Consider the following 20,080-nt stretch of genomic DNA (forward strand, 5'->3'; position numbering starts at 1 on the left):
TTACCGATTTATCCAACATCGGCTTGCAAGCCCGGTTCATAAGGTCCATGAAAGCCGCGGGTGCATTTGTCAGCCCGAATGACATCACGAGGAACTCGTAATGCCCGTATCGCGTGCGGAAAGCCGTCTTCGGTATATCCTCTTCTTTGACTTTTAATTGATGATACCCCGACCTAAGGTCGATTTTCGAAAACCAATTCGCACCTTGTAATTGGTCGAATAGATCATCTATCCTCGGAAGCGGGTATCAATTCTTTTTCACAAATAATACCGGCGCACCCCAAGGAGATACGCTCGGCCTTATAAATCCCTTGTCAAGCAAGTCTTGAATTTGTGACATTAATTCTTGTAACTCCGATGGCGTGAGTCGGTATGGCGCTTTTGCTATGGGTTTCGCGCCCGGCACCAATTCGATTTGGAACTTTACCTCCCGTTCAGGCGGTATCCCCGGTAGGTCTTCCAGAAACACATCTTCGAAGTCACGTACCACCGGTACGTCTACAATCTCCAGTGATTCTTTCTCGGGCTCGTTCGCGTATATCATAAACGCCTTACATCCATGCTTCATGAGCTTGTGAGCTTTCAACGTCGAGCATATTATAGGGTTACCTCCTTTCTCGCCAAAGATGGTGACGTGTTTTCTGCTCGGAGATGTTAGCTTTATCTTCTTACGAAAACACACGACCTTTGCGTGGTGTTGAGATAGCCAATCCATCCCAACAAATACTTGAAACTCTCCCATCGACATCGGGATTAGATCTATCAAGTATTCCTCATCATCAATGCTTAATTTGCAACCTCGACAAACGTCACAAACTATAAAACTTTTATTGTCCCCTATTTCAACTTCTAAGGGCACAAATAATTTCATCAATAGAAATGAAGGATGTTGAATAAATCCATGTGAAATAAAGGATCTATTCGCACCCGTATCAAATAATACACGTGTAGGAATTGAGTTTATTGCGAATATACCTGAGACCACATCGGGTTCTGTTTTCGCTTCAGCCGCTGTAAGTTGGAAGGACCTAGCCTTCGCCTTTGGAGCTTCTGTTGGAGATTCTTTAGTATCTTTCTTTCCAACTAAGTCTGGGCATTCAGACTTTTTATGGCCGGGCTGATAACATTTGTAGCAAACCGAGACTTTACCCGGACATAGAGACGCCGTGTGCCCCGTTTTCCCGCATATGGGGCACGGTTTGTCTTTGAAACGGCACTCACCCTTGTGCCCTTTACCACACACTTTATAACTTGGCGACCCGCCTTTAGCATCCGTCTTTCGCGTTGTTTCTACCGTTTTTGCCTTCTTTGTGGGGCTTGGATTCACATCCTGCGCCCTTCGTTCGCCCCTCTCAATCTGCTTCTTCAACTCGATCTCCCGCTCCCGAGCGGTGTTAATGATCTCGGTGAGGGTTTCGTACTTTGATGGAGTCATGAACTCCCGATATTCAAAGCTCAAGATGTTGTAATAATAATATATCTTCTGCTCTTTAGTGGTGACTAGCTCATCACAGAATCTCAGCTTATCCATAAAGATGCCTGTGATCTTATCGATTGTTTCACCCTTTTGTCTTAACTGGGTGAATTCTTCCTTGATCCTGTTAATAACCAACTTGGCACTATGGTGTTTAAGGAATGGCACCTTAAACTCGTCCCAAGTCATGACCCTTGCCGCTTCGGCTCCTATTTCCTTCTTTTTGTTGTCCCACCAATCTTTGGCTTGACCCCTCAACTGACCCGTTCCATAAGCGACAAAGTCACTTACATCACAATGGGTCCTTTCAAACACTCCTTCAACATCGCTTAGCCATCTTTGACATATTATCGGGTCGACCTCCCCGTTGTAAATTGGCGGTTTACACACCATGAACTCCTTATATGAACATCCTTTGCGTTCTCAGGATTTCTCTCTCATGAGGTTGACATTATCTTCCAACCTTTTAACTCGTTCCTCGACCAATGATATCACCGTGTTTTGAATTTTGTCTATAAAACCAGATAGACTACCCTCAATTGCCTTTCCCACTTCTTCGGCAATTAACTCTTTCATTTTTTCGGTGCTTGTCGGCACCGGATCATCATCATTTCTTTCCGTCATCTTGAAACTGAAATGTTTACATCAATCATTAAACATTTCATTTATAACATAGCTTTATTTGCTTCGGTTTAGCCAAGTTCGTAACTTGCTTGAACCGTTCACATTTGGTGCGCTTTCCGGGTTTGAGTGTGTTAACACGCTCTTCCTATGCACATTAATTCACATCTCATTTCTCACATAAGATAAGATCTACTAAAATAATTAACTAATTCTTACCGGACGATCGATCAAGCTTGAATCGAACACTTTGTTGACAACCTTGAGCTCTGATTACCAACTTGTAACAACCGTCTAAATTTCTATTTTGAAATTAATAAAGGATGCAAGATTTTATATAAAAAGTGCACTACTTCAAAATAAACACAAGTCAAAGTTTCAAAGTAACCACATACTAGTTATCTACCAACTAGTTTAGATATCCATGACGTGATTAGTAATTTGTTTACATCAAAAACATTGTCTAAACATAGGTTAAGTTAACGCGGACGCTTGCAATTTTGTGTTCGGTTCTTCAAAACATGCTTGATCGCCATCCGGAAAGTCCCCCTTTGTCACCTAAGATCAAAACCACTTAAGGTGTTAGTTTTGACATTTATATAGAGTGTATAAACAAGTTCCAGCATCAAATCATGATAAATAAAAAAAATTCAAAATTTGTCCCGTCGCGTGTCGCGACAGTTCTTCGCGTGGCGCGACGGCTCTCGCGTGTCGCGCCGGATCTAAGTGATCCTGTCGCGTGGTGCAGGAGTAGCGTTTTCCAGCAGGTGCAGGTTTTTGACCTGCATTTCCTGCCAGCTCCGAAAATTCCCTGTTTAAACTTCAAAAGATCATAACTTTTGATCCGTAGGTCCGTTTTAGGTGATTCTTTTTCCTACACGACTGTAATTTAATTACCGACGCGTCTATAATGATTACTATACCGAAAATTTGGTTTACGGACCGAACGACTAAAAATCACTATGCAATTATTCGACCCATTCTAGCTACACTCATTTTGCTCCCCTTTTTAATAGTAAACATAAGGTGCCTTTTTCCCCGACTCCCGGGGCTTATTATCACCGGCATTTCATCACCAATCACATGGCTTTATGCTCTTATGATTGTTACCGCCTATGCTAACTAAAAAAGAAACTCCACACTACAATTACACCAATAATTCGACCCGTTTGGCTTATCTACGGAATCCTCCATTATGATGACTACCAAACGACTACTAACCGATTCTTAACCTAATAATTCAAGTAACGAACATTGCCGCTTCAATGAACACAACCTTTATTCTACAACGCAACTATACATATTCTAGTTATCAAATTACTCAATGTAACGAATCGAGTTACATACCTTCAAAGTACGCCCTTTAAACGCAAGTCGCCACCGGCTTGTCCACTTGACGCTCCGGTGTCCTTTCCTATAGAGTTCAATCATGACACGTTTAGAACTCTTTTTAAATCATATATCGCATAATTTGCCGAAACATCGTAATTATGCATTTCAACTTTAAATTTCAATTTTAAGCCTTCTTTGAGGCATTTATACAAACACTTTAAGGGCAGAATTTTACACTATTTATTAACAAGTTCATAACTTGTCATATAGCCCAAATTTTCATCAATCAAACTATCTTACATAAATATTAGCCTTTATAATTATGAAATAACCTCACATATGTCAAATTACACTAGAACAAACCCCAAATTTCCTAGTGTTTATCAAGTTCTACATATTCCACTAATCACCTACAATGGTGTCCATGGATTTACTAGAATTAAGCATGATTTCAACATGTACTTGTCTAGGGTTTACTCCTAGACATTTCAATGTTCCTATTTCATCTACATATCACTCATGCATCATCAGATTTCGAATTCCCTAAATTCATGAGAATTTCAAGTAGAGAATTTTTATCAAATTTCAGATACCTCATGATCTCCTTGCAATGGGGATCACCAATCTAAGCTCATATTTCGTTTTGGAAAGGAATTCAGCCTTCAATTTGTGAATTTGAGCAAGTTAGGGTTTGTGGGAGAAACATGGTCGCCCCCCCCCCCTGTGTTCAAGTCGATCCACACACACACTAGTGTGTGTTGGATTTTTAATTTTTTTTGTTTTAATGAAACTTGTTTCACAATTTGCACAATTAACCCTCCTATTTTCATGAGGTTTCTAGTTTAATTGTTTTAATACTCTAACTTGGTATTTCTTGGCTCTTATCTAACTAGGTTAGATCTTATAACTAGTTAGTTTATCCCGTTTAACTGCAATATCGGATTAAAATAAGGAATTTATATTTTAGGGATGTTACATTTCCAAGCCTTCAGTGCTGTCCAGCTGGCTTCTATTTGGCTTTCACATTTTGTTACCTGAAACGCGTTTAAAAACATTTTGTCAGTGGGAAATACTGGTGAGTGAATCCCAGTTTAATCAAGACACGTAAAAACCGTTGTACAGTATTGAGGGCGGTCGCGCAATTACATTTTGTTCCATCTACTTTAATTACCACTCACGGTACTGTCAACCCGACTTGTGGTCATGTTACTACTCATAATGTAGTAACAAATTTTGTATACAAAACCCCAACATACTGACGATAATTGTAGAATACAAATACTCAATCACTGTTTAATGTAATGTTAATTATATGAGGTTTTGTAAAAACAGTTTACAAAAAGGAGATTACTCACAATGCTGTCTTAGGGTCTTCCTTAAGGATTTCCTGGTGATTATCTATTAATTACACAAATGCACACCCGTTAGTATAATAACCCAATATTTACATTAGTAATACCCTCCTCAAGATGGCATTCCACCGACTACGTCGGGCAGAACGACGACAGCCGTTACGAAACCCTAGATCAATCGGGCAGCGTATCTAATACGTAACCGGGGGTTATGATACTTACAAGGAGGCAGAACTTCGTTATTTAGGGGGTTATTATGCCCGGAATATACTTTAGCTATGTAGAAATATGAGAGAGAAAGAATGTTTGAATGATTTGAATGAACGGCCGAATGCATCTATTTATAGTGATGATTTTCGTTTTGTCGCGCCCCGCGTAGGTTCCAGCCAAGGGCTTCGCGGCCCGCGAGGCTAGCTAGGGTGGGCCCTAGCTGTGCTAATTCGGCCACTAGGCGTGACACAAGGCTGCCACGTGGCGGCCTGGGGGTTCGCCCTGACTACGAGCTGTCACGGCCCGCGTAGATCACCATCAACTCGTTCACGGCCCGCGAGCGAGGACTGAATCTTGTTTTTATTTTATTTTTAATTGTATATTCTATTTTGGGCTCGGTTTTCACATAAGGGGTATGTTTTAAGACATACAGGGGCATTTTAAATATAATAGGGGTGTCAAAAAAAATTATTTAGGAGGGTTGTTATACATACATTAAAATAAAGTCAATACAATAATGTAAAGGTGAGTACACAAGTTTAGCATAAGTATAGTATAAAAGCGTTTACGCATAGCCAGCATGTAACACGTAAAAGGAGAATCAAGTAACTATAAACAATGATACCAGCTAACCAGATGACGGCGAGTAGAGTATGCGCGACACGTGTTCACCATAGTGAGACGTGAAGTAAAGTATGTGATCTTTAACAACCCCTGACTAAACAGGTGCTGAGTCCAAACTATAGTACTATCGTTGCTAAGGGCTGTAGGGCAAGTCATCACTGTGTAACATAGCAACAAGTATTCCACCATTCACGTATATCATGCGAGTGTGGTCAGCGTTTATAAAGCGTTTAAGTGTTATGTTTTTGATAGAGAACGTATGTAACACCCAAAAATGCGTTAATCAAAAAGGGTTCGAGTATACTCACTGTGCGTTCTTATCAAGTAAACACGGTCTGGAATGGATTGAAAGGAGCGCCGGATCAGCCTGCGTACGGGAAAAGAAGCGTAAGTCTTTCAAAGTGCTAAAACGATCGAAATCGGAGTGTCGAGCGGGATACAGAGGCTTCGTACGAAGTTACTGTCTTAGTATGAAGGCGTGCCTTCGTACGAAGGGAGGCTTCGTACAAGTGTTGCTTCCGTTGTCCAAAATCGAGTGTTCTTCGCATCTGTCTTCCGGAAATCGAGTGTTCATCCCTCCAACCTTAAGCTGCTGATTAAACTTAGAGTCAGAGAGGTCTTTCTTTGAGTCACAGATGAGAACTTGGGCTGGGTTGTGCACTTGTGCGAAGCCAGTGCCTTCGTACGAAGGCAGGTGTGCCTTCGTACGAAGCCGGGGCTTCGCACATAACAGTCCAGATTGCAAATGTGGCTGTTTTTGCGTTCGGAGCTGTGTTTTTGCCTGAATCGGATGTATTTTCGAGTCCTTTTCATGACAGTTTCGATACCCCTTCGTCCCACTATTCAGTGAACGAAATATGTGTCGGTTTTGGTATGTTTTGTGTAAAAATCGAGTTTAAAAGGGTTTTGGAATAAACACTTGATGAGTGCATGATCTTCAGATCTACAACTTGGGAAGCCAAAGCTAAACCCAAATCACTCGTTCAAGTATAGATCCGTAGCAAAATAAGAAGATTTGATGAAAAGGATGAAGGTTTTGTAAAAATAATGAAGGTTTTCATAGAAAATAAAGAGGTTAAGATGAAAAAGATGAAGTTTAGGTGAAAATAGAGAAGTTTTGATGAAATTAGAGATAAACTCGTGTAAAATCATAGTGGAAAACGTTGTGTAACATGTAAAATTAGTAAATCTTACTTGGAAAACAGATGGACATCAATTCATGAGCATTTGGAATGAAATGGCAGCAAGTTAGAATGAGAGAGGAGGGCTAGGTATTTATAGAGGAGAGCTGGGAACCTTGTTCGAAGCTTGTTGCCTTCGTACGAAGCTACTGGCTTCGTTAGAAAGGAACAATTTGGTGTAAAAGTTCTCCGTTTCGCGTGTAGGATGCTCGTTATGTGCGTTTTGTTGCGTTAGTTAGTGCGAGTATGTTAAGTATTTTAGCAAGGCATTAAGTATCGTGTTGCGTGGCGTTTCAACGAGATAAATCGTGTCAAGCGAGTGAGCGTTTGAGCGTTTTAAGCGATGTGTTGTTTACTCGCTAATATAAATACCAATTACACACAAATAATACAAATAATATAAATAAATCCACGTTTTGAGTTTGCGTTGCGATAAGCGTTCAAGTAATAAGTATTTAATGCGATAAATAGACTATATAAAATGCGTTTCGAATATAGTAACCCAATGGTGATAATCCGAATCTCAGAATACAAGCGTTTATGATTGGAATAACGGCGAAATAGGAACAACCAAAAGGTCGGGTTGTTACAGTCTCCCATACTTTAGGGAATTTCGTCCCAAAATTAAGTAGCAGACGTAACATAGAGTTGTAGATATTTAGCTTTCATATCACTTTCGAGTTCCCAAGTGAACTCGGCGCCGCGTTTGCCTTCCCACCTGTAACGTTTGTGCTTGAAATCATTGTGAACAGTTCAATTATCAATTAAACAATGTTATTTGATCCCAATGTTTGTTTAGTTGTGTTTTACATTTTTCATGTTTTGACTTTTGTTCAATTTCAAACTCTGCATCGCTTTCTGGAGAATTATACGCAAACTGGTGTGTAAACGTACTCAGTTTAATGCGACAAATACTCCAGAACATCAACATATACTCAACAAACCTTAAATAACCTTTACATAACTTAGAAATAAGTTTTGAAGGCTTTGGTATGGCAAAAACAAGTTAATTCGCCTACAGGGACTAAATTTGACAAACTGTGAAAGCATGCCAATTTGAACTGTAACAGACATTCCGGAACATGTCCATAAGTTAAACATACCAAAAATATCCTTTACATAGCTTAGAAATAGGCTTTGAGGTGTTCGGTGTGCTAAAATAAACTTTTGGATCATTCAGGGACTAAAAGTGTCAAAAAATGCATAAGTTTGCACTTTCGCGCATAACTTACGTTCTGAATACATCTGGACATCCAAAAATTTATGTAAGCATCCTAATATTATGCCTTAGTGTTTGGCATGAGAAAAATCCATTCGTCACGCATTTTGGATCGTTTTTCGCGCTTATGCGCATTCCGTCGTAATTAACCGAACATCGCGATCGTACGGCCAAACGAACCAACATCCGACATATTTTTGAGCATGTTTCATGTCCTCAATGTTTAGGCATCATTTTAGGGCCTTAAAGATGGCTTAACGGGCCTTGAACGTGTCGGAAATGGCCTTAAACCACAACAGGGACCTAAACTGTCATTTATGAAACTTATTTTCTGATCTGGACTCCCAGGCGGGGCGCGTAAGCCCTTACTAAATCCTCACGCAGGCCGCGTCAGACTTACAGACCAGATTCAATGTTTAATCCACTTGCAGCACCCTTTCGATCACCCAAAGGGCAACGACACGTGTCAAAACCCTATGGTGGGGGCAAAATAAGCCACCACAACTTTGCAACAAGTGTACGGATTGGATCGTGGCACGATATTCAAGAAACGATCCTAACGGTCTTGCTTTTCCTATAAATACCCCCCCCCCCTTTTGGTTAAAAACCCACAAAATCTGATCTAAAGCTCTAAGTTGAGGCCTTTGCTTCATACCTGAGCTCCTGGATCGAGATTAGCTTTCGGGGACCCTTCGTAAGTGTTCTTCCGTTCTTTTATTCGCTTTTCGAGTCCGAAAGTCAAGCTTTGTTTGACTTTCTACGTTGACCAGCCTATGGTCAACACGAAGTTCGTTGGAACTTCATAACGTGAGCGTGATCACGATGGTTATAGTCCATAGTGACTATACCTACTGATTACCACGTTATCTAGGCTCAGTGACGAGTCGTAGTTTCGGCCAAAATGCGCATTCTTGCGTATTTTGTAACCAAACTACTCGTGGGTATCAAAACCGTTTGTTTTGATACCAAACCTGTTTTCTAAACTTAGTTAAGCATGTTCTAACATGCTTAGCTCGTCACTTTTAGTTTAGTGCTTATATAGGGTCGTAAGGTAAGCGATCTAAACAATCGCTTATACTTTCGCACCCGACCCATTTGGTCGATCATTAGGATCCGACCAAACACATTAGGTGACCATAGTTGTATAGGGAATAACCTTCCGAGGTTATACCTTATGGTCACGATATTAGGCGTTCCAAACGCGTTTCACGCGAACGACGCGTTAAAGTAGCATAAGCTACCTAAACGGGTCGTAATGGGTCGTAAGCACTTAGGTTAGGTTTCATTTTAGTATGTAGGCTTTGTTAAACCATATTACACGAGTCTCCATACTCGTTTGGTTTACGAACCAGCGTACTATCCGATCTTCCGCATTTTGGTCCGGTATATTAATATAGCTACCTATTAGGTGTCGTTTGATATTCCGTGATCTCTAGCATTGTGTGATTATTACACAAGGACTTCTAAGCAAACTCAGGTGAGTACATTGAACCCCATCTTTTAAATGTTTTCAAGGTGTTTATGTGAGTACATAGACCCCTCTTTTACTGTTTTCCAAACTGTTTTGGGGTGAAACACATGTGCCTACTTGTTACTTTCATGCTTTCCTGTTTTCACATCATATACTTGCTATGTTTATTAGTACATTTATAGTACATGATTTCAATACATTTTATGCTATGTATGCCCATTGTGTGCATACTTAGTACAATCAATTTATTATACATTTTCATGCTATGTATGCCCATTGTGTGCATACTTAGTACATTGCTTTACATTACATTTTATGCTATGTATGTCCTTTGTTGCATACTTAGTACAATTATTTTTCATCACATGCTTACAGTTTGGTATGACATTTGGATTGTTCAAATGATACAATGTACATTTATTAACATTAGCTACGCCACTCGTTAGTAGGTAATGGTACCATAGGACTTGACAACTCCCATTCCTGAAATCTCGGGTTTGTTTGGATTGGAAGGAATGACCGAATTCGATAAACAATAACACATATAGACCTTTAATTTGTTTAAAGGTCTATCACCACAGTCACAAAGGCTTGAATGTATGAATTTTCACAATGCCGCATAAATGTTTGTATTAGTTTAGCATGCAATTGTTCCACAAAAAATAACTTTGACTTAAAGTATGTTTAATTCAATACCCTGTTTTTGTGCATTTTTTTACCTATGGCCTAGTTGATATATTTCACATGCCATACATGATATTTTGGATACACATTATATGATTTACATTAAACATCAACAATTTGACATTGATATACACATTTGGTGGTTTACATTAGACATGAACATTTTGATATGGTTTACACAATAACCCTTGACAATTGATTTATACACGAACAATTTACATGGTGGTTGGTTTGGGTAAATGGTTTGAGTAACGTGGCTTATGTAATATGATACAAACATGGTGGATACGCTGCTGGTACTTCCTATATATAAATGTTTGTATAATATTACCTATCGTAGCATTATTTAAATCATTTCAGTTTAGACATATTACGTTTTACACAAATAACATATTCTTCACAAGACATTATTTTTACAAACAACTTATCTTATACAAACTCATTTTACTAGGTTATTCATTTAACCTTACATTTTATTTGTATATATCATCTGATCTTATCGTTTTTCATATGATTTACAAAACAAAACAATTTACAAGGTTCATGACTGACTGTTATTAAACGTTTTCTTTAAACTTAAGTCATGAATCCCATTTTCACAAAACCTATGTATCTCACATGCATTTTTATGCTGACGTACCTACTTTCACATGTGTTTCAGGAGCTATCGCTTAGGATGACGATTGTGACACTAGGGCGGACCTGTGCCTTAGAGACATAAAACGAAGATAGACTTAGTTTGAATATGTTCTGAACACTTTATTTCCTGTTTTGAAACAATGTAACACTCGTGTTTAATAAATAAAATATAACTTTGTATGCCATAGTTGTGAAACAATTAATTCTGTCTCAACACTCCCCGACGTTTCCGCCGCGGATGCATGTTATACGCGGTCGGGGTGTGACACCACCTGACCTTGACTATGGGAATGCGACTGCGTCGAAGTTTCTTGGTTTCTCGATCCATGATTTCTACTGGCTTTTCCACAAAATGCAGAGTCTCATTTATTTGTAGGTCTTCGAGAGGTACATGAAGATTTTCTTCAGTTAGACACTTCTTGAGGTTTGAGACGTTGAAAGTCTGGTGTAAGTTGCTGAGTTCCACCGGTAATTCGAGTCGGTAGGCTACTTTACCAATTCTTTCCAGAATCTTAAAGGGACCCACGTAATGTGGCGCTAGTTTCCCTTTCTTTCCGAATCGGATCACCCCTTTCCAAGGTGAAACCTTTAAGAGGACGTGATCTCCAACTTCGAACTCTAGGGGCTTGCGGCGTTTATCAGCGTAGCTCTTTTTACGACTACGAGCTTTCAGGAGATTGTCTCTTATTTGGAGAATCTTGTCTGTCGTTTCTTGTATTAACTCGGGACCGGTGATCTGTGCGTCTCCGATCTCGTGCCAAACAATAGGCGATCGACATTTTCTACCGTATAGTGCCTAAAAGGGTGCCATTTGAATACTAGCGTTATTACTGTAATTGTACGAAAATTCTACTAACGGTAAATGCAAATCCCAATTACCACCAAATCTATAATGCACGAACGAAGCATGTCTTTGAGGGTGCGGATCGTGCGCTAAGTCTGACCGTCGGTCTGGGGATGGAATGCAGTACTGAGATTGAGAGTCGTACTGGGAGCGGATTGGAATGTCTCCTAGAGACGTGAGGTAAATCGACCATCGCGGTCAGAAATGATGTCACGAGGCGTCCCGTGTCGACAAATGACTTCGTCGGTATTAGGGGTGTTCATGAGCCGATCCGATCCGATCGAGGGTCTGCTCATGCTCGGATTGAATTATAACCGATCCGATCCGATCAGATCGAATTTGCAAAACCGAGCACAAAAGTGATGCTCATGCTCGGATTGAATTTGAATCGAGCGGATCGTTTTCGCTCGGTTTTTCTCAAATCCTAAATAAAATCGAGCGGATCGTTTTCGCTCAATTGAATTATAAGCCACATAAACAGAAGCATATGCACATAAACAGAAGTTTTGTTAACCTTGAATATGCAGAAGTTTTCTGCTCCCTGTTACTCTTTAATAAACCGGTAGAGCAACAAATGTACCTGACACTAAAAAGATATCTGCAAATTAGCCTTTATTAAAGCTAACATGCCCAAAAGATATGTGCCAAACTTTGCAGAGCAACATATAACAAACCAGCAGCATATAACAAACCAAGCAGAGCAGCAAATATTCAAACATCAGTGCATATAACAAACAAGCAACAATATTCAAATAGTTGTTTATGACTATGTGAATGTTTTAGGAATTAGGGATTTAGGGTTAGATTTTGATATTAACTATTAAGTTGGGCTAGTATATTTTTTGGGCTTTTAATCTTTAAAATCTATAATATATATATATATATATATTAATTATTACTAAAAATAATTCGAGCGAAACCGAGCGATCGACGAGCGAGCAGACCTTTGCTCATGCTTGGATTGAATTTTAATCGAACCAATCCGAGCGGCTCATTTATAAACTGAGCGGGAATCGAACGAGCATTTTTCGAGCAATCGTCGAGCGATCCTCGATCGTCGAGCAGTTTGGACAGCCCTAGTCGGTATAGATTCGTGCTAATCGTTCAACCTTAAAGTCTTCTCGTATCGGAATGAAATGAGTAGATTTCGTAAGATGATAAACGATAACCCAAATGCTATCGTGACCAGACGACGTTCAGGGGAGTTTAGTAATATAGTCCATAGCTATACTTTCCCACTTCCACATCAGGATTTCGGGTTGTTCGAGTAAACCAGAGGGACGTTGATGTTCGGCTTTAACCTTCGAGCAAGTTAGCATTTTGAAACATACAGAGCGATATCCTTTTTCATGCCCGACCACCAATACCTAGAATGGAAGTCCTGGTATATCTTGTCGGCACCGGGGTGAATGGAGTATCTAGATTTGTGAGCTTCAGTCATCAATATCTCCCGGAGGTTATTGTGACTAGGAATCCAAATACGGTCGACATAGTGATAAATATCGTTCGATTTAGTCACTAGCTGAGTTTCGGCACCACACTTCATTTCCTCTTTCAAGGTATTCTCAATGAAGCATGCATGTTGAGGATCGCGAATTAGAGCTTCGAGGTCATTCTGGGCTTGAACGTTACGAATGTTGTGCACGTAGCTTCGTCTACTGAGAGCATCGGTGACAACGTTTGCCTTGCCAGGATGGTAGCGTATCTCGCAATCATAGTCATTGAGAAGTTCAACCCATCTGCGTTGGCGCATGTTCAGATCTTTCTAGTTCAAGATATGTTGTAAGCTCTTATGGTCGGTGAAGACCGTACACTTTGTACCATAAAGGTAGTGTCGCCATTTCTTTAACGCAAAAACAACAGCACAAAGCTTGAGGTCGCGGTAGTGCAGTTCTTCTCATGGACCTTGAGTTGTCGAGACGCATACGCGATAGCCTTGTCTCGTTGCATAAGAACACAACCAAGATCTAGGTTAAAGGCATCACAATAAACAACGAAATCGTCGTTTCCGTCAGGAACTGCGAGGATAGGAGCGTTGCAAAGCATATGCTTGAGAGTTTGAAAGGCGTCCTCTTGGTGATAGCCTCAGTAAAAGGTTTATCCTTATGAGTTAGGGCGGTAAGAGGCACGACGATTTTAGAAAAGTCGGTGATGAATCGACGGTAATAGCCTGCCAATCTGAGAAATGAACGGATTTTGGAGGGAGTTTTCGGCGTAATCCAACTCTTTATAGCTTCAAACTTCGCGGGATCGACGTGAATTCCTTGACTATTAACGATGTGACCGAGGAATTGAACCTCCTTGAGCCAAAATTTACACTTGGAGAACTTGGCATTGAGGCGATTTCCCTGGAGGAGTTCGAGAACTAAACGAAGATGTTGCACGTGTTCGGCTTTCGACTTCGAGTAGATAAGAATATCATCGATAAACGCAATGACGAAACGATCCAAAAAGGGTTTGCACACATGGTTCATCAAGTCCATGAAAACCGCTGGTGCGTTTGTGAGACCAAAAGGCATGACCACGAATTCGTAATAGCCATAAAGAGTACCGAAAGCGGTTTTCGGGATGTCTTGCTCTTGTATACGCAACTGATGATATCCTGAACGTAAATCAATCTTCGAGAAACACGTAGCGCCTTTGAGTTGATCAAATAAATAGTCGATTTGGGGTAGCGGGTAGCGGTTCTTGATGGTAAGCTTGTTAAGTTCCCTGTAATCGATGCATATTCGGAACGATCCATCCTTCTTTTTCACAAAAAGGACAGGTGCACCCCCATGGTGATGTGCTCGGGCGTACAAAGCCTTTATCAAGTAATTCCTGAAGTTGGCTAGATAGCTCACGCATTTCGGATGGTGCAAGGCGATAGGGAGCTTTTGCAACGGGTGTAGCACCTGGAATTAGATCAATACGAAAATCAATATCACGAGTAGGGGGTAAACCAGGTAAATTGTAGGGAAAAAACGTTAGGAAAATTACAAACAACGGGAACGTCTTTTACAGTTTTCTTTTCGTTCTTTGCCTCCACAATATGGGCTAGGAGAACGACGTATTGCTTACGTAAATACTTGCTCGCTTGGATACACGACATAAGCTTCAATTCCTTCGAGAGTACATCGCTATAAACACGTAGTTGATCACCGTTTGGGAGAGAGAAGAGAATCATCTTATCGAAACAAACAACTTCGGCACGATTCTCACGAAGAAAATCCATGCCTACTATGATGTCAAAACTACCTAGTTGCATAGGTTTGAGGTTGATCAGGAAGACGTGATTGTTGAGTTCCAAAGTACAATCACGTAGAACGAAATTAACAGTAACGGTTCTTCCGGTGGCAACTTCTACGTCGAAGGTCTTTGGGAGTTTAGCGCGTTCACATTTTAGAAGCTTTTCGAATTCAAACGATACAAGACAGTTATCGGATCCAATATCAAACAAGCATGAAGCATAAATACCATTGACAAGGAATGTACGTTGACAACATTGTTGTCAGTCTAAGCCTGGTGGAGGTTTATGTTGAAAGTTCTTCTGCGGGCTGCTTGCGGTTGTTACTTCGGCTGCTGCTGCTGTTGTTGTTACTGCTATTGCGGCTCTTGTTTCACAACATGTTGCGGGCAGATATTGGCGAAGTGGTTTGGGTCACCGCACGTGTAGCAAGCACGTGCGTGAACAGCTGGTGCTGGAAGTTCCTGGTTGACTCGAGCAGCCTGAAGTGGAGCTGGCGGTGCTGCGAGAGCTTAAGGAGCTTGCTGAGGAGGGCCTGAGCAGTAGTGAGCTGTGTAGTGCCCATAGATGTTGCAGTTGACAAAGAAACGACAGTTCGTCTCCACTGGGTGATGATAGGTGCAAGTAGGGCACAATGGGCGATTCCCAGTATACGCACGCTTAGCAGGCGGTGCTTTGGGAGTAGTAACCTGACGTGACTGGGTGTTGGGTGGTGCTGCGACTACCGCGCAGTTCTTGCTGGAGTTCTTTGGCTTGCGCCTTTGACGATTAGACTTGGGGGCTTGAGCTGGTGCGATTTCGCCGCTGGGGATTGCTGTAGCTTGGTTGAGACTCTTGGTCGAGGTTTTGAAAACTCCGGCCAAGACTCACTTGTCGTTGATTTCTGCTGCAAGCTGATAAGTTTCCTCAATTGTTGCTGGTTTCGCTGCTTGGACAAAGTCAGCGACACAGTCAGGAAGAGCACATATGTACTTCTTGATAGATTTCTCAGGAGTGTCCACTTGACTTGGATAGATGATGCTCAACTGCTTAAATCGGGCGGTGAGACCAACGTTATTACCTCCAACTTGCTTGATGTTCCAGAATTTGTTTTCCAGCTTCTGGACTTCGTGGGGAGGACAGAATTCCTTCATCATGAGCTCTTTCAGCTCCTCCCATGCGAGACCATAGGCTGCATCATTTCCGCGCTTGTTGCGCTCAGCGGTCCACCAATCAAGTGCCCTTGACTGAAATACACCAGTGGCGTTGACAATGCGGAGATTCTCAGGACATCCGCTTTGTCGGAAGGTAACTTCGATCGAGTCAAACCACTGAAACATCGTACTGGGTCCATCTTCAGCAGTAAAGTTCATAGGACCACAGGCTTTGAGCTGCTTGAAGCTGAACGGTGCTTTTGAAGAGTCATTCTTGGAATCCACTGAAGAAGTGCCGCTGACAGCATGAATTTCACTGAAGATTTGAGGGATCACCTTGGCCATTTCCTTGGCCATGAGGGAGGCGATGCGTTTGTCAGCATTGTTTCGCTGGATGTTTCGGCGAGTGTGGGATCCGAAAGAAGACATCTGCGAATGGATTGGATGAGATTAGATTATATTAGGTTTGCTGAAAAGTTTAGCGTTCTATACAACATATTTATTATTATTATTCATGTAAGCCACGAATCACATAATCACGTAGGCACAAAATCACGTAATTGCACGTATACACATAAGCACGTATTTGCACATAATTCACATAAACATATATTTTACACGTATTCACCTTTAATCATATCCCTTGGATCCCACAAATTATGTATAACGCGTGCGAGATTTGCGTGATATAGTGTAGCATAAGCGAAGGGTATAGCGTACGAGACTTCTTAGTTTGTTCGCGATTAGTTAGCGTTTTAGGTTGCGAGTTGCGCGTATAAAGCATAGAGCGAAGTAGCGGTAAAAACGAGAAATCGATAAAGCGTAAAATCTCCAAATTGTAAGCACATAAACACAATAAATTCGATAATGCGTAAAATCGACGATTGCAGGCTAAAAATAGAGTGTCTTGGGTGTTGAGACATCGACTACCCTAAGTGATTCAACTATTTCCAACGAGTTCGAGCACACGCTTTGGCCTAATAGACTATGCTCTCACCGTAATACGGCTAACGACATTCATCCTTCCAGTTACTACATGACTCGAGTCATTGGAACAACTGAGACTTTGGTGAGATCTTTAAAATTGAAGTAGAAAGTGGAACGGGTTATTAAGATGCGGGTTTCACCCGTAACTTAACAACTTCGCTCCTAACTGTGGTTGTGCTTACCGAATAAATTCGGGAGTTCCACCAGATAGAGATGGAGATTTCCGTTAAGATATGGATATGACTCCTAACTCAAAGAAAGATTCTCGTGCTGAGAGTAAAATACGCGGACTGAGTGATCTAATCGAGAGTTCTTGGTTTTCACACCTAATCTCGACATAACCACTCGTTAGTGTTATACGAGCATCTTCAATCATGTACATTGTGTCTGCCTTATGAAAGGCAAAATAAGTTTTCAGCCTTAGGAAAGCCTCCCTTCGTACGAAGCCATAATATGTGGGCTCGCACGAAGGTGTAGGATGTGGGTTTGTACCAGGGTACATTAAGTGGGTTCGTATGAAGCCCCAAGTGGGTTCGTACGAAGGTGGTCTGTTTGGTACTTAGACTATTGACGTGAGCACGACTATACACATATTTATAGTAGTTTCACGCTCAGCGAAATGTGTTTTATTTATTTATAAAAATTGTTTATACCTTAACATTAAAACACATACAACAAAGGACAAGTGTATTCCGTCATATATGTAGCAAACTATTGGTAAGAGCCATATATCGATCCATGGAACACGGGCGTTATTAAGTACTAAATCTTTGTCATTAGATTACCAGATAAAAGGATAAGTGAATGGTTGTTTAACTAAATTTTCTAAATTATATCTAAAACATATTAGACTCCAAATATGAAAAATATATATTATCTTGTTTCACAAACAACCTAAACATGTTATCTAGATATGTCACAAAAGCACTTAATCAATTTTCCAATTGCAAGACAGCTAGTTACCGGGTCTGGATTTCTAATCTTCCACGCCATGGCTTTCTTATGGAGCTTTAGAACTTCGAGAAGCTGTCTCTTTTCCTCTTTTGCTAAAGATGCTGAAATGATGACTGGCAAGTGACATTCCTCGTCTAGAAATGCATACTCTAGATGCGGTGGGAGTTCTTTTAATTCCAAAGACGGTGGGTCTTCAACCGAAGGTTTTGACTTTTCTTCAACTTCACGGTCAATCTCCACAAATTGATCTGGACTTTGGGAACCATCATCACCGATTTGGCAAACCGGCTGCTCAACTTCGTAGCCCTCTTGCGAAATGCCGTCTAGGTTCTCACTCAACAGATGTGTGTCCGTATCAATTCCTTCAATCGTGCCTTGGAAATGAGAGCTTACACAAGTATCGACAATGTCGACATAGTAAAGCATGTCACCATGACTTTGTGGATGTTGCATTGATCTTTTAATATCAAAAGTCACGTGCTCGTCATTTACTCGGAGCGTGATTTGGCCAGCTGCCACATCAACAATCGTCCTCGCAGTATTGAGGAATGGGCGTCCAAGTATTAATGGCACTTTTGAGTCTTCGTCAATGTCTAAAATAACAAAATCCACGGGAAAAACAAATTTATCGATTTTAACAAGCATGTTTTCAACGAATCCACGCGGATACTTGATTGAACGATCTGCAAGTCAAATGCTCATTCTAGTGGGTGAAGGTTCACCCAGATCTAATTTAGCAAAACCTTATAAGGCATAAGGTTTACGCTAGCTCCTAAATCAGCCAATGCATGACTGACAGACATGCTGCCAATGAGGCAGGGAAGAGTAAAACTGCCCGGATCTCCCATCTTTTCAGGTAGACGGTTTTGGAGAAAGGCTGAACAGTTTTCATTCATCAACACACAAGACAAGCTTTCAAGTTTCTGCTTGTTGGTGAGGATGTCTTTTAAGAACCTTGCGTACTTAGGCATTTGAGCCAACGCTTCAACAAATCGTATTTTTATGTGTAATTGTTTAAACATTTCCAGAAACTTACCATGTTGTTCATCGTTCTTCTGCTTCTTCAATCTGCTCGGATATGGAACTGGAGGAATGTAATCTGCAACTGGCTCCTGGGGCTGGGCTGTACTTGCTGGGACTCGCCTAGCGTGCACCTCGTCTGAAGCGTCAGTATGGACTATCTCAGTGATCGGTGGTGAGTCCGATTTGTCAGGTCCCATGGTTTTACCACTCCTCGTCATTACTGCATTAACATGCCCTCTCGGGTTTGGTTTTGTGTTACCTGGAAGACTACCTTGGGGTCTTTCAGACAACCTCTTGGCCAATTGGCCGACTTGATTCTCAATGGTTTGTATTGAAGCCTTCTGGCTCTGCATTTCCCCTTCTTGTGCCATGAAAAGCTCCTCATGCTACTGGTATCGTTTTTCAGATATTTGATATTGTTGGAGTTGTTTAACAGCTGCGCCATCATCTCCTCTAGTTTTGAGTTGTTTTGAGAGGCTTGTGGCTGGGAAGTACTTCCTGAACCTAAACTATTGTAACGTGGTTGAAAGGTTTACCCTGATGGCTGAAAAGATTGTCCCTGGGGCTGAAAGGATTGCCCCTGAGACTGTTGTGGCATGGGAGCGCGTTGAGCATATCCAAGTGGGTTTTGGTTATTGGAATTAGATTTCCAACCAAAGTTTGGGTGATTCCTCCATCCCGGATTGTACGTGTTGCTATAGGGGTTATTTTGGGGCCTAATTTGATTGCCTAAATAGTCCACCTCTTCGTGGCCTGTAAATATAACACCCTGCTCACATGTACCTGACTCGTGTGAGACTCCACACAGCTTACATGATGATTGTACCTGTGAAACGTTCTGAGCTTGATCAAATCTTGCTGCCAAAGCTCCAATTTGTGCTGTAAGAGCCGTATACATATCCACTTGATGAACTCCAGGAATAGATGATGCTTTATTTCGCACTCCACTGTGACGAGAACTCGAATTCAAGGTAGTTTTCTCTATAATTGCGTAGGCTTCATTGGGTGTTTTTATTCCAAGATCGCCTCCTGCATATACATCTAAACGTTCTTGTGAGTCGTAGTTGAGTCCTTGGTAGAAGTTCAACACAAGTTGTCTTTTGGAC

The 20,080-nt window shown here is 41.1% G+C and overlaps 1 protein-coding gene across 1 annotated transcript; it reads right to left on the reverse strand.

The window, feature by feature from the left end:
* Positions 1–247: 247 nt before the first annotated feature.
* Positions 248–1,867, reverse strand: LOC110906805. The gene is made up of 2 exons (XM_022151882.1): positions 976–1,867; positions 248–849 (listed from the first exon to the last, which is right to left on the reverse strand). Exons 1-2 carry the CDS (start codon positions 1,865–1,867, stop codon positions 248–250), a joined length of 1,494 nt encoding a protein of 497 aa, XP_022007574.1.
* Positions 1,868–20,080: the final 18,213 nt, after the last annotated feature.

The sequence above is a fragment of the Helianthus annuus genome, chromosome 16 (assembly GCF_002127325.2).
Source record: "Helianthus annuus cultivar XRQ/B chromosome 16, HanXRQr2.0-SUNRISE, whole genome shotgun sequence".
Taxonomy (NCBI): Eukaryota; Viridiplantae; Streptophyta; class Magnoliopsida; order Asterales; family Asteraceae; genus Helianthus; species Helianthus annuus.